Raw genomic sequence first — 17,562 nt, forward strand, 5'->3', positions numbered from 1 at the left:
AAGCTCCAGATTCAGCCAGCACTCAGGTCCCTTTTGGTCAGCTGCTTTGCTGGCATCTCCCCAGGGAAAAAAAAAGGAGGAAAAAAGAAAAAAAGAAAACGGCTAAGTCAGGGCTGTGCTCTCTGCTCGTACAGTGAGCATGTCAGCCTCAGCTGCACCACAGCCGTGAATTTTGGCAAACAAAAGAAGGAACAGAGGGGAAAGCAGCTTCTCAGCACCCCAGGAACACAGTCCCACCCCGAGCAAGGGGAGGTCTCCCAGTCAGGGACAGCATTACCTCTGCGTGCCCACAGCCCCGAGCCCCCCCAGCCACCATGGGGACAGACCACAGCAGCAGAGGGTCCCCCGTGCCATGGGGCTGTCACCCCCCTCTCCACCCTTGCATCTGGCCAGCCAGGGATGATAGCCACCCCAGGAGGACCATGCAGCCGAATTCAGGCTCCCCCTGCTCGCTCCCCTGCAGGCTCTGGATGCAGACAAGGACTGGGCCACTCAGCTGGATCTCTGCTTTTACAAATCAGTGCAACTCCAGCAGCTTTAACGGCGTGATGCTAACTCACAGCAACATGCTTCAAAGGGTTTGTTATTCCACATCCATGTCATCTAAGAAAGACATTGGGCCAGAAATAGTGTCTTCTCAAAAGCGCAGGGGAAGGGGTCCCTGTCTGTACCAGCTGCAGCCCCCAACTTCTAAAGTTCCCAGCATGTCCTTGCTGATGACCCACACCCCTGGTTTTTGGGTGTCCTGGGGCTGCCAGGGTGCACCGAGCTGTGTCAGGACACGGGCATCGGCCATGACTGCTTAAGCATCTCCCCAACCACAAGGACCACGGCTACAGATTCACGTCGAAGATCAGCAACACTTGCACTTGCTTATTAAGCCTATGCCGTAGGCTCTGCTAGAAATCCATAACGCTTCACTCTCCATTATGAAAAATGAGTCTCCCCTCCTGTAGCTGTTTCCCGGCTTTGCCTCTTCCACCCCAAGCTCTGGTTGGCTCCTCCAGCTGCCCAGCTTCATGGATCTCCTCTGATTTCTGAAATCCTTCCAGTTGAAGTCTGAGCCATAACAGAGCTGAGTGATAAGGGGGTCGCTGCAAGTATCAGGAGTTCATTTATTCCCCTTCATCTTCCCAGCAGTGTAGCTGCTGTAGCAATCGCTCCGGGGGACAGCTGTGGACGAGCAACCCATCCTGCCGCAGCTGCTCCGCTTTCCACAGGAGAGCCGCTGAAATGCGTGGGCTCAGGGCTGGGCTGCAGAAGCTCCCTAAGCATGTGTCCGTCTGTCCTGGGCTCTCCTCTCCTGCCAGGACAAGGCTGCAGCAGGCAGATCTTCACTGGAGCAGAATGCAGATGGAGTGGACCAGCCCCACAGGGCGGTGCAAGAACATCCTTAACAAGTTGTCTGTTAACAAGCTGTGAAACGAGACAGACAGGCAGCTGGTGGCCTGTCCTCTGAAATGAAGGACACCTTCCCTTAGCCCCTCAGCAGAAAAGGGTTGCTTTCTGCAAAGTATTTCTCCTTCACATCATCCTGGCTCATGCAGACTGAGTTAACCAGACAGAGAGTTGGACCTGGGGCTGCAGCGAGAGCGGCTGAGGTACCTGTATCGCGCGGGTCTCCTCCCTGCATCTGATCTGGGCACCGTTCACGTGCGCATCAGCATGAAAAACAATCTGGTTAAGCAGGTCCTTTTGGGAAGGGCTCCGGAAAGCCATGGAAGACAGTTACGAGCAGCAGCTGAACCACAGCAACCTGAGTCAGAGTGACGCCAAATCCTCCCTCGCCACCCCCCCCCCCCCGCAGCCTCCCCAGAGCCTTCCTGACACTCGGTGCTTTGCTCTCCATCTCGACAGGGCAGCAGCGTGCAGCACAGAGCTGCAGAGCTGTGCCCAGGTCAGACAGCCCAGGTTTCACCTGGGATCACAGAGCTCCGGTTCCTTGGGGTCCAGAGTTTTTACCTTAGGACAAAGATCGTTCTCTCTCTCTTTGAATCACATCTTTTGCCAAACACCTCTTCCCTTCGATTCGGCAGAGGTAACAATAAGCCCCGTGCATGGCCAGTGCCGCTGGCGGGGGCAGGGGGGCTCCCGGTCCTTCTGCACCCCTTTGACAGCAGTCCCATGGCATGTTCTTGTGGCTGGTTTGCTAAACCAGCGTATGCACGACCTCCCCCTGAAAGCAGCAGTGGAAAAGCAGCTTCACTGGGCTCTGCCTGTGCCCTCCCCGAGGGACATCGGTCCTGGCCCAGCATGGCCAACACAAGGACTTTGAAGTGCTTTTGTTTGCAGCCCTGCCTGCTCTGCCACCCCTAAACCCCCCTGTCCAGGAGGGCACACACTCCTCCCGGCCGCTGCCCCGAGGCTATGGCTGGAGGGATGGCAGGTCCCCATCCCCACTGCTATGGGTGCTGGCACCCGTTGCACCCTGGGGTTTCTGCTCCTGAGCCGTGGTCTGCTGGAAACATCGGCTTTGGCCCCTCACGCTGCTCTGCTAACGAAGGGGAATGGTCGGGTATCGCCAATGGCCCCGGAGCTTGCCCCGCGCGATGAGCTGGATACCGGCCTGGTTCATCCTGGTATGCGCTCTGCTGAAGCCCTGAAGGGGGGCAGGGGGCCAGGGTGATCCCCCCGCAAACCCACTGGGTCCCTCGGACCAAAGCAGGGACACATTCCTGCCTTACAGAGCACCCTCTGCCTGGCAAGTCAAGTGGTTAAAGACACAGAACTATCTCACCACTGAATTCAGCAATTTCATACCCCTGACAAGAGTGTAAATCCATCCTGATGGACTGGAAAATTGGAAAGCCGGTGCTCACACTGTATTTTCTATAGACATCTATTTGAACTCCCGAAAGATACATTTATTGGCAGGCTCCAGTTCCAGCCATGTAACTGCACGTTATGCTAATTAAAATATAGCCTGTGGTTTGTAACAGGATTTCCTTGGAGCATATTTTACTGTTCAGTAACCACTTTCAAATATTTGAAAAATAAAATCGCATCAAGTAAATAACTTTTGGATTGCTCACAGAAGGTTAGGGTTTTTTTTTTTTTTTCAAAGCCCACTGGAACTGGCTGTACTCATTGCAATGACAGAGGATGTAAAATACACTGATTTCTGAGGCTGCTTGTAGTCTAGATCAAAAGCTGCGTGTTATTTAATCATACAGAGCCCATTTCATTTAAAAAAAATCTGTTTGTACAGAATGGGATAACGAAGCGGCAAAGCGCTCGCTCTGACCCTGAATACCCGCAGGAACAACCCTGCCCTCGGGCAGGACGTACCATTCTCACACCAGCCAGTTTTAACACCCTCGTTACCCATCCAGTGATGCCCGGCCACACCTCTGTGCACACCACCTCATCTGTGACTTATTATCTACTAGTTTCGGAACCCAGCAGAATCTGACTTAGAGTTACAAGGGATGGATCACATACTGGTATGTTCTGCGCTTCCCTTTTTACATGGTTTGTGATTATAAGACCTCTGTGTGGCATTCTGTATGCCAAGTGGGCACATTTAGCTTAACTGGTCTACAGCCTGCCTCTTCAGCCCCCAAATACATGTATCAAGTTCCCCACTGAAAGAGAAGTTAAAAATGTATAGAAGGAAACATTTATGACACTATAACGTCCACAAAACCTACACTTTAAATAGCATCTTTATATATTTGTAATGGCAAAAATACAGGAGAAGTAGAGGGCTACGAAATACCAATTTCATTTGCTACTGATCTAGACTTCCCCCGTTCTTTCTGCTAAGGAGGAGAGGAGGAAGAGGAGACATTTATTATGGCCTCTGATACCTCCCCATCAGACAAATTCCATTCCCTGTTCGTTATCTGCAGCCGCACAGCCCGCTGGCTGCCTGACTGTGTGCTGTTATCTCATTGCTGGAGGTGATACCGCTCGGGGTGCTGTCGATTGCAACAAGAGCACACCGCTCACTTGTTGCAGCTCTCGACGAGTTCACGCTCCGTTTTCATCGCTGCTGGACACACCTGACTTTCTGGAAAAATTCTCCCGCGGTGCTGCACTCACCACAAAACCAAGTGAATCTCTGTGGCTTGCTGTTCTGCTGTGACAACTAGCCTAGAGGTGCTCTGACGCCTTGAAGAAAAGAAGGGGCAGCACAGATGATGGGGCTACAGAGGAGCCCAATGCTCCGCACCCCTCGGATTGCATTTCTGCTCCAGGAAGGATTTGCTGGTCTCATCACAACCTCTAGTGGACACTGGTCCGCATGGCCATCGCCACACCAAAGGGGATATATTTAGAAACCCTGGGTCTCCCAGGAGGTCCAGCAGTACCCAACCATCCCCAACGCTTGGGCTTTGCCAAGCGCCAGTCCCAGCCCGAGCCCACCCGAGCAGCGCAGGCAGCGCAGACAGCACAGGCAGAGCTGCCACCCTTCCCTACCCGCAGCCACCAGACTGGACGTGGCCTGCCCTGCACGCCTCGTGTATGGACACTGCATTCACACAATGCTAAAGAAATACCTATGCCAATGACCACGCTCCTCGCCCGCTGCTGCCCGGAGCCTCCTGGCACAAGTCCTTGTGAAGGGACGTGCCTCTGCTGCTGTGCTCTGTGCTGGGGGGGGGGGGGGGGGGGGGGGGGGAGCAGATGCCCAGAGGAGAGGCTTTCACACCTCCTCTCTGTTGATCTAAATGGCTCCACGAGTGCAAAGCACCAAAAAGCCACCAGCTGAGCAACTGATGGGTGCAAGTGATGTGAAATTAGCTGTTTCTTGAAAGAACGAACCAAAAGAGCAGGCAGATGGAGCACAACAAACCATCTCTCGGCAGGGTCTGATCCTCTTCCCCCTCACAATTTGAGAACAGCAGGGCTTGCTAATCTGGGCCCTGTGACCTCCTGCAAACAAAGTGACAAGCCTCCCCCCTAGCACGGGGAGAGCTGCCACGCCGCCGCCGGCTCCAGGGCTGCATGTGCAGGAGTTTGGGATTTTACAGCAATAATTCACCAAACCTTGTAAAGGGTCAACTATTTATCAGCTCCCTCTCTGCCAAGGAAAGAGGAGTTCAGTACGCTCTGTTCTCGTACCCTGAGATTTATGACAGCTTGTGCCTACCATAAGGGCTAAATCCTGTTCCTGAGGAGCTGGGCTGCCTGCCGGTCCTCCCAACGGGTGCTTGGGACCGGGGCAGCCCTCCTGCCTCCAGGGCACAAGGCAGCGGCAGAGCTGTAAGCCCCGTACAGGGCCCTGCACTCACTCAGTTTGTTTGCCCAGCCCCCCAGTCCCCCCACGGTGGCACAAGGACTATTGCTGTATGCACACAACCCCTGCAGCAGCTCACCAGCAGCCTGGACGAGAGTGTTTGTGTAACACACTGGAGAAATGTGTCTTTCTGTTTGTTCTGATGCTGAAACAGGATGCCAGCAATTGTGGATAGGGACTTCAGATCTGATTCCTTCATATGTATGGGCATGTACAGAACATAAACTGTGCCGGTGAGAGAGAAAATGCCATAATCTGCGCCCATTTTTGTTTTGTTACCCAGAAAGAAGGATGGATTCTGCAATATAATCCCTGGATGGAGAGCTGGGTTTAAGACCAAAAAGTGAAAGTCTTTTAATGCAATCTGAACATGAGAACAGAAACCGAAGCCGGGCGGGCAGCATTGCACAGCACTCCGGACACCAGGAGCTGTTAATCTTTGCTAAAAACACACCATCGGCCCTTGAGGTCAGCCTCCCAGGCCCTGCACGAACACTGCAGCACAGGCAGACGCTGGCCTCTCCCGTCCTCCCTCTGACCAATCCGCACTAGTAACCGCAGCCAGCAGCACACCAAAACCCGGCTGCCTCGTCCCCGCAGCCTTCCAGTTACGAGAGACCAGGAGCAGGCACCAGTTTAGGGATCTTTAAGCGACCGCGCTAGTTTGCAATGACTTTGTCAAGTCACCCGCAAACGGGTCCCGAAGCCAAATCTTAGGTCTGTGATCACGGTGGTGGGAAAGGGAGAGGGACCGGATTTGCGTGGAAACGTGAAACGTGGAATGAACGTGCAGCCCCTGGGTTAAACGCTCCCCACCCCACGGCCAGCCCCCGCGTGCCCGAGCCGGCGGGACGGGAACACCGGCAGGGACCCGGCACCGGAGGGGCTAGGGACACCGGGGGGCTGGGGACACCGCGCTGCTCTCCCTGCGGGAGGGAGGCAGAGGGTCCGGCACGGCTCCCCGGGAGGACACGGCCGCCCTTAGCCCATGCTTCCCCGTTCGAAGGCGGCTGCCCCGAGCGGCCACGGCAGGACCGGGCGGCGGCGGCGGGAGCTGTCCGCCCCGCGGTGCTGAGCCGCCTCCGTCCTGCCGGGCCCCGCTCCCGCTGCCGCTGCCGGTGCCGGCGCAGTGCTCCCCCAGCAACGCCAGAAGTTTCAGCCCTGCCCGGGGAGCAGCAGAAGCTGTGTGTGTGGGGGTGTCCCCGGTCGCGGGTGGCACGGCCGGTTCCAGCAGCCCCTCCCGGGCCGGCTGCCCCCTCCCCGGTCACGGCCGCATTCCTCCTCACCCCCCTCGGCCCCGGCCGGTGCCTCCTGCCCGGCAGCGCTCGCACTCCCCCGTCGTCTCCCCCCCCCCCCCCCCCCCCCCCCCGCCCCGGCCGGGAGGCGCAGGGCCCCAGCAGCCGTGCCCGAGGACCCCCGCTCCGCTCCGCGCCGCAGCCCCGGCCCGCTCCGCCCCGCTTACCTGGGCGCGGGGCCGCGGGGCTGCCCAGCAGCAGGGCGAGCAGGCAGAGCCCGCGGGGCCCCGGCATGGTGCGGCGGCGGCGGCGGGCGCGGCGGAGCCTCCGCGCTGCTGCGAGCCGAGCCGAGCCGAGCCGAGCCGAGCGGAGCCGAGCGGAGCCGCTCCGAGCGGAGCGGGGCCGGGCCGGGGGCGGGGGCGGGGGCTGGGGCTGCCGCCGGAGCTGGAGCCGGCGCGGGGGAGCGGGCGCGGCGGAGGGCGGAGGAGAGGAGCGGCGCGGCTCGGCGCGGAGCGGCGCGGCGCGGCGCGGCTCGGCTCGGCGCGGAGCGAGCGGCGGGGGAGGGCGCCGCGGCCGCCCCGGCCCCCGCGCAGCGCCGTGCGCTCCGGCCCCGCCCGCGGCTCCCCCGGCCCCCCCCCCCCCCCCCGGCTGGCCCCAGCCCCACCGACCCGCTGCTCTTCCCCGGGGCCCCTCAGTCTCCCCGGCCCCCCGGTTCCCCACGGCTTCCTCCCTTCCCCCTGCTCCTCCCGGCTCCCCCCGGCTCCGTTGCCCCCGGCAATGCCCCCCAGCCTGGGCAGCGCTCCCTACTGCAGGCCCCCGCCCAGCCTGTGCCCAGTCTCTTGTAGCATCTCACGGCCCCTTGTCCCCAAGCCCCCCCTAGCACCCCAAGCCCCTCTCAGCATCCCAAACTCCCCTCGGCAGCCCAAGCCCCCCTCAGCACCCGAAACCCCTGTCAGCATCCCTGGCCCTTCTTGGCACCCCAAGCCCCTCTAGCCTCCCTGCCCGAGCCCAGCCTTACCCCCCTTCCCTCCCCTCGAGCTCCCCAAAAGCAGGCTGTGAATAGGGCAGCGGTGCTATGGGGGGGCTCATACAGGCCCCGTGCCCCCCTTGGGATCATGGGTGTACCAGGGTCTGGTCCTGCTGCTGGAGCCAGCAAAGTCAGGCTGGCGGGGACCTGCACGCCACGGCCCAGCCAGGTGCGCTGGGGCGATGGGCTCTGGGCATGTGAGAGCTCACGGTCTGGGAAGATGCACAGGGCCCCCGTAACGTGGGGCTGGCACCTTGGCCACGGGGGAGCACTGGAGTTTCCTCAGCCCTGCAGCGAAAGAAGCAACGCACAGACAGTCCCTGCTCAGCGCCCCAGCCCCGGAGCTCCACAACCTTCCTGCCAATGGGTCTGAAGGCTCCCAGGAACTCTTTGCCTGGTCTGGTCCTGCCCATCCCCCCGCCTGGGCCACCGGCAGCTGCAGTAAACTGAGAGAGCTTCCAGCAGGCCCCTCCTGAGCCCATCAGAGCACACAGAGTAATTACACTGGCTTTGATAAGAACAGGAACGGAGGACTTTGTTCTCTTGAAATCCCAAATCCTACCCTGAAATGTTTACTGTAAATCACCTCCTGGTGCGAGCTGCCTGGTCCTCCCGGTCACTCTGCCTGTTAAGTCAAATAGCCAGAACAATGCCATGAAGCACGACACGAGTGTCAGACACCACAAGATCGAGGCCAGTCTTTCCCCCAAATAGCCAGTTTGTTGATGCTGCCATCTGAGAAGTCCCTGCTACCTTTGAGAAAGCAATTACACTGATTCGGTTACCTCAGCAACAATAATCAAGTACTGGTATCACTACAAATGCCACCACGCAGAACACATCAAGTCAAGAAACCATCCAAACATGGGGACTGATCCTGCTGCCTTTTTCCCTGCTGGGCTCTGCAGAGTTCCTCCACCCGACACAAGGAGAAGCAGCAGCCTGGGGATTTTGAGGAGCGTGAAGCCGGCTGTGCGGGCAGCGGGGTCATTTGCATTCCCTGTGTCACTCCTAGCTGCTGCCAGCTGGGAGCAGTTGGGCAGCAGGCAAGAGAAGGACAAAATAAGAAGGGGAGAGAAATCACTGAGAGGTGCAGTGTATTATTTAACACTGTCATTTTCATATACAAAGTGGGATTCGCTTGCTCGGAGGTTTAATTTGGTCTAACAAAGCTATCTGCAGCAGAGCGAGCGCAGCCTGCTCTGGTCCCCCCTCTGCTCCATTCCCGGCTTCCCTCCCGACCTGCCGTTATTAAAGATAAAAGTTGTCTCTCATTTAGCAGTTTTCCTTGAGTGATTTTTATTGTGTTCATCTGCATTGTAGTAAACTCCTAAGATAGCCAGATAATAACACCAGTGCCATGGTAACAGGCAGGAAAAAAAGAACAAATGCTGTATTTGTAATGCAGAAATACCCACTAAGTGGCAAAAGTTGTTAGCGATGGAGAGGGAACAGTTAAGCTCAAGCCTGAGCTCATCAGCCGGGAGTGCAGCCGGGCCCAGCTCCCCACTGGCGCAGCACCCCACCAGCCCGGGACATCGTGCCCAGCACCAGCTGGGGTTTGTCACTGCTCTGCCGAGAGACGGTGGGGCTCTTGGGGTGTGTTTCCCGACTGCCCACAGTGCCTGCACTTGGGGGGGCTCACCGGCTGCTGAGGACGGCGCTGCTCACCGAGCCTGGGGGTCTCGCAGCAGTGCTGGGGTCCCCCCGCCCCTCCAGCAGCTTCGTTGGAGACTTGGGTGAGCTGGGAGGCAGTGGGGAGGAGGGAGTGCATGCAGGGGGATGGGGTGGGATGCACCGCAGGATGCGCTCCCCGTAGCTGGTGTGTAACAGGATGATCTGAATAATTTTCCTCCTGCAGCCTCCCTGCACAGCCAGCGCCGAGGCCTAATGGCCTGTGAAATTTCAGTCTGAGGAACAACAGCGATGTGCGCGGCAGGGGAGCCAGTGGCCTCGGTGCTCCCCAGGTCACCGAGGTCCTGCTGCCCCTGCCAAAACACCAGGCCCCTCCTACCCGCAGCTGGGACCCGCTGCCCCAAGCCCCCTCCGGCTGGACTGGCACCTCCAGCACCACATATGGCCATGCACCGTTGTGCATCACCATGCATCGCCATGCATCACCACGTGTGCAACCCTGCTGCATACAGGGAGCACTGCCGACAGGAGTGGGCGAGACGGCGGCTGTGGGAGCAGGCAGGGTAGGCAGCCGCAGGGGTGCATGTAAGAAAAGGAGAAATCTTTATTTCTCCTTCGGCAGCGCTTAGGGCTGGACGTGTTTGCGTGGTCAGAAACTTGGGGTATTGGAAAGGAAATAAAGAGAAGCGTCTCCCGAGGCCACTTTAGTGGGCATTGCTCTAATTAGCGCCATGTTCATCGGCAGTTACCTCAGACCTTTGATTAACAGTGAAGAAAATCAATAAGCACACTAAAAATTCAGATAAGTTTCACAGCTAATTTTAATTTCACATTTTAATCTTGTATTAATGTCAATCTTAATTACCATAATTAAGTCAGATGTGACTTAGCAAGAGAAGCTTGAAGATAAGACGTTACAAGAAAGACAGTGCCTTTCTGGTGAGCAGACTATTGCCGCTCACCACGGTTTGGGATGCGGCTGATGCCGGCGAGCCAGGGGCTCCCGGGGGGGACCACGGGGCACCGCGCTTCCCCATCCCTCCTGGTGTCCCCAGCCTCCCCTGCCTCCCTGCCTGGGGTCTGTCCCCTGCAATGCCGGCGAGAGCCTGAAGCCACTCAGACCTGCTTTGCCCCCATTTCAGGGTGTCCGAGTCTCCAGCTGCCTCACAGCTGCCTCCCTCTCCTTGGTGCATGGGAGCGCAGGGAGGTGTCAGCCCCGCCGTGCTGGCCATGCCTGCACTCCGCTTGTCACAGCTGGTGAGATCCATGAGATCCAAACTGCCCGGAAAATCAATCTCTCATTTATTTTCATGATGGTGATGCAGCAGCCCAGTGCTGCTGCATTTGCTCTGCAGTTACACCTATCGATCGCCACCCGCTCTCAGCTCCCTACACCTCGCTGGGCAGGAGCCATGCTAGCCGGGGGCTCTCTCCAGCCTGCACATCCCCTAACGAGCCCTTGGACACATTGCCTTGTGGGAAGGATCCTGTAGCCCTGCAGCATCTGCCCCACAGTGGGGTGGGACCAATCCTGTGGCCATAGGAGCCCCCCAGCACCTCCCAGACAGCTGCTGCCACGTCGGTGGGCAGAGACCGGGCTGGCACATGGCACAGCACCGGCGCACGCACCTTGCAGGGTTGTTTGCTGTGCTGAAACGTGCAAGTGCAGGAGCAGGGACGACGCAGAGACATGGTCTGTATTTCTGCACATCCCCAGGCTGGCTGTTCCTGTCCTGGCAGGGAGATTGCAGGGGGTTCGCCAGTGATGTTTGCTGTGCTGCCAGCAAGGGAGCCAGCATCCTTGCAGGTTTTACTGTCCCCCAACCATATCATGAACCTCGCTGAGTGCTCAGCCTGCAAAAGAGCTAACGAGCTGACTCCCTGGGTCTGAAGCTCTCTAGCTCAGCTGGGAGGCTGGGAACCCTTAGCTGCCCCTGGTGATTTTATGGACAGTGACACATCTCTGGGCCCTCGTTCCCAGCCCTGAGGGTGTCCCCTGCAAGGACAACCAGGTCCTGCCCAAGCCCAGGCCGGAGCATCACTGCCGGCTGCCGGTCAGTGGTGCCAGGTCGGGGGGAGGATGCACCAGCTGCAGCTGAGCAGGGATGCAGAGAGCAAACCCGCATATCAGCTGCGCTCCAGCACCATGTGCCAGGAGCGAGCGGCCACAGTAGCACCTCCAGTGCTGTGGGAAGGAGCTTTCCTAGTGTGGGCACAGCAGTTTCTCCTGATGAGCTGAGACCTCCACCCTGAGCTACCAGAAACCTCCCTGAAGAGCATCTCGCGGCTTAAATGCAGGTTGGGTGCAGGTCCCTTTCCCCAGTGCCAGTGTAAAGAGGGCAGGGGCTCAGAGCAGAGATGCTGTTGGTCAGCAGCAGGATGGGTTTTCCTGGTGCTTGTGGGGCACTGAGGCCCCAGTGCTGGGGGGTGCAGGGCAGCCCTGGGTGGGACAGGGGGATGGAGGTGCTGTGAGGACAGACCACAACCGGGGTACCTCTGGGGGTCCTGGCTCCAGAGCCATGCTCAGCTGCCCCAAAGCGCTCCAGGGTTCCTGTTTAGGACCCCAGACTGGTACAGCTGCTCTCTGGTGCAAAGGGGGCTCCTGTGAAGGCACACAAGGTCAGGCACGGGGTCCCAGGCTCCTGCCCCCCACCCCAAGCCCTTGGTGCATATATGGGGCCAGCCTCCTCCCTGCAGCTTTCCTGGGAAGCTTTCACCCCCTCCTCTGCAGTGCCCATAGGGGCTTCAATGGCAGAAGGAAGCGGAAAAATAACCTCGGCTTTAGACTTGGAAGCTGAGATCTCCTGTAGCGAAGCTGAATGGTGGCTCTGAGGAGCGGTCTCCAGGCTCCGCTGGCTGGGGGGCATTGCTGGTGAGTGGCAATATTGTCCCAGGGCAGAAAAGGCCTTTGTCCCTCTGAGATGGCAGAGCCACTCCAGCCTTTGGCTTTCGGAGCAGGCTGCCTCCCTGCTCTGCCTTACAAATGCCAGTGCTGAATGGGGGGTTTGAGTCTGAGGCCAGGCTTCGTTCCAGCCCCTTTGAGCAAGTGCCCGTGGGCACAGCTGGGGGCCCTTTCAGGAGGGAAGTCCTTGTTCCTTGTCAACTGAAGAAGACTTTGCACAGCTCAAAAATAGGCTTGCTATTGCCCATTGGGCTTTGGAGGGGGCCGAGAGAAACAAACCTGCAGTGGGTATGACAGGCAGCAGCGTCCCTGCCGAGCGGGAGGGAAGGGCAGCCTGCCCAGGGTGCTGGGTGACCCAGCCCCCAGGCTGCTCCTCGGCCAAGAACCTGGCCAGGGCTGAGGGGCTGTGAACCGCAGCATCACCTCTGCACCCCACCTCGGCATCCCTCAGCGATGGGATGCAATGCCCCTGCATGGGCGATTGGTCACAGCACGGCTTTGCAGAGCCCCTGTGGCACATCCCAGGGAGCCATCCCGTTGTCAGAGCAAAGGCTCTCATCACGCAGCAGGGATGAAGCTTGGGAGCACTTACCTGAGCTCATGGCACCTTAATTCCCCAGCCACAAAACAGGACATTTTTTTATCCTCTATGCATAATTCATAGCTTCATTAACTAAAACTCCTCATTGCAGCACCCAGAGAGGCTCCCACCAGCTTCAGGCACTGCAGCTCTTCCAACACCCTCTGATCCATGGTTAACAGGCTCTTTACCAAGGCAATAATGCTGGTCCAGTTGCCATATCCGTAACTCGCTGCTGCACTGTCCTGTCCAAAAGTTTTTAAAGACTTTTTAGTTGTGATTTTCAGTTTTTTGTTCTGGCAGGATTTGCATCAGGCAAAGCAGGCAGGAGCAGTCGGCAGCTGAACTTCATGTCTGAGCTCCATGGCCAGCCCATACTGACCATCTCTACAAGTGCCTAGAGAAAACTGCCTTCCACACGCTGCCAGCTGCCAAAATTTACCTGTTCTGTTGAGACTTTCCTACCTGGGCCTCCGTTCTCTGTATTCATTTCAAAATCGGTATTCATGCCAGGACACTGCTGGTATTTACTCATCACATCCCATATAAATTGCAAGGTAAGTTACTCTGCGCCAGATAATGTTACTGATACAGAAAACTGAATTTGTAAATTCATGAGTGCACAGAATTATGTTGTCCTATCTAGCAAATTTTCCTTGAAGAATACAAAGAAGTTTTGTTAGAACTTTTTTTTCAAGTGAGGCAAAGTGCAGCATGACTTTACTGCTATCCTACCAGCCTCCAGAAAAAGTTATTTCTTTGCCTCTGTGTTATTCTACACTTACTGTACTCTATTTAAACTGTCTCCAGGAAGATGTCCTGGCTCTCTTGCTTACACCAGTGTCTCCCCATGCTTTTTGGGGTCCCTTGGCCCTGGGCAGGAAGGCACAGCATCAATGCTGAGCATCTCAAGCCAGGCAGGAACACCCCAGGGAGGGCTCGAGGTGTTTGTGGGACTGGCTTGGTGCAGCCTGCGGAACTTGGCCCTGACCACTGACCAGAGGTAAATATTTTTAATCCATCTGGCCCAAATAATTTCCCCACAGGAGTCTTGAAAAGCACTCTCTGAGGAGCTGATGCAATCAGCATCTCTCGGTGATGCTGATTGGGAATAATCCCTGAGATGCCGGAGGGACTGGAGAGAGCAGGCGAGCACTACCACGGCACCAGCACCCAGGCAGGTGAGCCCAGCTGCTGGGCAGCACAGCCTGACAACGGGTAGATGAAAAGAAATAGTGAAATAAGGGAAATAGGAAAAAGAAGGAAAGAACAGATTACAATTAGCACCAGTAACCATGGCATTACGAAAACCAGATTTTGTCAGACAGCTGATTGTAATCTTAGAAGAGATTACACGTGATGGACAAAGGTATCTGAATCGCTATTACAGGTTGTTGTACTGTATTTGATGTGGTATCAAGCAGTATTCTCATGAAAAGCAGCATGATGCAGTATCAGTGCGGTGCATCTTAAGTGGGTTAAGAACCAGCTCATTGACAGATCTCAGAGAACAGCAATGAGGAATCATCTTCAAATGGAGGAATTATTAATGAGTCTGTTAAGAACTGGTGCTTAGCTCTGTCACTGCTTCACATTCTCACTTATGATCTGCAGGTAAATATAAAATCACTAGTGATTAGATTTATAAGCAGGAGATTAGCGGGCTGGTTAACTTGTGTGGAGACGTGCAACTTGGATCACAGTGCAGGATGAATTATTAAACCAAATGTAGTTTAGCCAGTCAAACACTAAATTCTGTGCCATGAAACAGAGGGCCTCGGCATGGGAGAGCTGTGCTGTGGGCAGCAGTGGAAAGAACTCAGAGGTGCAAGCGACTGAAGGGTCCTTCTGCAGCAGCAAAAAGCTGTTGGCATCACTCAGGTCGGAGAAACCCCCGTCGCGACGGCAGCTCCTGCAGCTGGAGCAAGGAGCAGTGCTTTACTTAATCACGGCATTGCAGAGAGGCAGCGGCAGCCCTTGCACACATTACATTCCTGATGGGGTCTGTGCCTCGGCCAGCAGCAAAGCCATGGGCTAGCAGGGACATACCGGCATCTCCCATGCTTTGGGCATCACCCAGGGAGCCAGCACCTGTGAACCAGGTGACACAGGGAGCAGGACAGTGGCATGAACCTGCAGCGAGTGGCCGTGCCTTGCCAAGGAGGCAGCGGTCCCCTCCCAGCCCACCCGTGGGTACTCCCCGGTGCCCTGGGGCTCATTTTCTCTGCAGGGGCTGGTTCTGTCTTTGTGGGGGAAAAGGGGATTTGTTCTAAAGCTCTTTTCATGAAAAAAATCCATACTGTGCTGCTTTGCTCTGACCCATCTTCCAAGCTGTGATGCTTTAATTGATTAGCTTGTAAGAGCTTGGCAGCAGAGCCAGTGTTTTGTCGGTAGTGTTTCTGCAGCTCCCGCAGGTGGAAAGCCATTAACTGCCTCCAGACTTGTCCCTCTGCCTGCAAAGTGCCTTTGGGCGGATGCTTTTCCATTGTTTTAAGGGAAAAGCCCCTAAAATACACAGTCCCTGTGGCTGTGGCTGGGTCAGCCCTTGCACTTTGTCTCGAGCTGGGAGGTCCCATGCACATTGCCACCCCCAGCCACGGTGCGGATACGCTGCCTGTCCTGCAGCCCTGCGAGCTTACACGGATACAGGCCTATTTATTCCCAGAGATCTTAGCAAAATAATAACGTTTCACTTGTGCAGAGCTATTATCAAGGCTTTCTCTAACTTCATGCTGCTGAGTGTGTCAGTATGATGAGGGGTTGGTAATAAACCTACCAGCAGTCACTAAGTGCTGCTATATAAATGCCTCCTCTGAAATAACAGTACTTTGGCTCCCAGCACCTACTCAGAGTCCTGCAAACAGGGATTTGGTGAGGCTGGAGGGTCCAGCATTGGTTCCCTGTGCTTCATACAGCTGATTATGGGATCCAGGTGCTCCTCCCGGGGGTACTTGTCCCTCGGTGCCAGGCCCGTGGCTCTGTGCTCCCGGAAGGATCCGGCCACAGCTCCGTGCAGGGGTTTGCTCTGAGCAATTCTGAAGGGTGGGCGGGGAACCCAGCTCTGCCACCGTGGCGGCTCCGGCACCGTGCCACGGCAGCCAGCATGTGAAAGCAACAGGGCCCCGGCCCCATGGTCCTTCCATGTTTGTGGAGGCATTGGCACTCCGGGGACTCTGTGGGGATCCAGGCACGACTCGGAAAGGCAGGAGGGAGGTTGGGGAGGAGGGAGGAGTAGGCAGACTGGAAACAACATGTGTGGGGCCCTGGCAGGGCTTCAGCATCGCAGTGTGTGTGCATGTGCATTCGCACGGTGGGAGATGTAGCGCAAGCTGAAATGAGATTAGCTAATGTACTGCAAACACAAACCATCTAGTAAGGAAATCTCTCTCTCCAACAAATGCAAATCTTCATGCCTAGTTTAATGTGTAATGTTGCCCATTAACCCCTGTGCCCTGCCTGCTGGCAAGGAGAGGGGATGGCAGGCGGGGGGCTTTTGGTAAATGTTTGTGCAGGGAACGGTCCTCAGCTGAAAGCACCCAGCGTTGTTTCATGCAGCTCTGGCACATTCCAAGCAGTGCTCGTGCCTGTCCGAAAGGGCCTGCCTCTCGCTGCCTCTTCATGGCACACGCTTCACAGGTTCAAACAACTGCCAGCTGTGGCCCTGCCCGTGTGCTGCCTGTAGCCTGCACCCACGGGCAGGAGCCCATGCCTGCACCTGTGAACAGAAGCACACGCTGTTTTGCTAGGCACGTTGAGCAAGGCCGTGGTGCCACGCGGGATGGCAGCTGGCCACCCGGGAGGCAGAGCCGGAGGCCCCCCCCCGGCTGGTGTGCAGCCGCCGATAACCCGTTATGTCTCCCGGTGCCTCCGTTACAATTAGCACAAAGCCACGTGTTTTCAGATGACGCTCTTGGCCACGCTCTGAGATGCTTGGCAGAGAGAAGCAGTTGTCATGGAATGGTCTTTCACGGGCTGCAGGCTTGCTTTTAACCCTCGGTACGTACAAGCCCCAGAGCAGGAAGGTCTCTTCAGACATGTAGCTCCACTTGTCACGTTGATGATAGTGACAACTGCAACAGCAGAGATTATTTTTCCTTCTCTCCCTTATAAAGCACGTCCCACAAGAGGACAAGCTCTTCGTAGAGAGCAGAGGAAGGGCTCTGTGCCAATGTTAAACTCCTCTGTGCCTACATCACTCCGTGTGGGAAGAGAGTAGTCATTGCCCTGAGGCTGCATGTGTGCAGGAGCAATCGGATTCAACCTGGCTTAACTTCAGGGCTCCCTCCTTGGCCTACCCTGTGGCCAAACCTCTCCAGTGAGCCCAGAGAAACCACGTGCAGGGTTTCTGTGCACGTCCTTGGTGCAGGTAGCCCATTCCTGGCCCTGCCCCTGCTGCCGGGGCCACCTGGCGATTGATACTGCCCCCGCTGCCAGTCCTGCTCGGCTGTCCTCAAACCTCATTTAGCTGCAGGAGGAAACGGCTTCCACCCTCCAACGCAGCCCCTGCTGATGGCTGCCCAAAACCCGGCGCTGCCCTTGCTGGAGGCTGCACCGCACCTGGCAACGGCTCGGGAGTCTCCAGGGGGGTCTGCAGCAGCACCGCTAATAAAACCCTGCAGCTCTACTCATGTGCAGCTTTATCATAGGCATATTTCAAGGCAGGGGGCGGCGGAGCGTTGCAGAGGAAGGATGTTAGCTGGTGTTGGCATGGGCACACGTCCACTGCCCACTCGCTGTGAGTCACCTCGTTTCATCAGGCACGGACCGAGGCACCTCCCTGGGATGGCTCTGGCCGCGGTTTACGACCGGGTGACATCAGCCTTGTACCACAGCCTGCTGCAAGCGCTGGGAATGCCAAAGCCCCCGAGCGAGCGAAAGGCTGGGTGTGGGGGCACGGGCAGGCCCTTTGAAGGGACAGTCCCCAGCAGTGGCATCCCTCCA

General features: G+C 56.9%; 1 protein-coding gene across 2 annotated transcripts in view; it reads right to left on the minus strand.

Annotated features, from left to right (window-relative positions):
• The window catches only part of SEZ6L (seizure related 6 homolog like), a 48,642-nt gene extending 41,635 nt beyond the window's left edge, over positions 1-7,007 (minus strand). The window contains exon 1 of one of the 2 annotated variants that reach the window (XM_049806384.1): positions 6,705-7,007. In XM_049806384.1, the coding sequence (XP_049662341.1) occupies positions 6,705-6,771 (67 nt within the window). In that variant the 5' untranslated portion in view covers positions 6,772-7,007. The remainder of the gene's footprint in view (positions 1-6,704) is intronic. The other variant, XM_049806383.1, reaches the window with a different exon arrangement.
• Positions 7,008-17,562: the final 10,555 nt, after the last annotated feature.

The sequence above is a fragment of the Accipiter gentilis genome, chromosome 7, assembly GCF_929443795.1.
Source record: "Accipiter gentilis chromosome 7, bAccGen1.1, whole genome shotgun sequence".
Classification (NCBI taxonomy): domain Eukaryota; kingdom Metazoa; phylum Chordata; class Aves; order Accipitriformes; family Accipitridae; genus Astur; species Astur gentilis.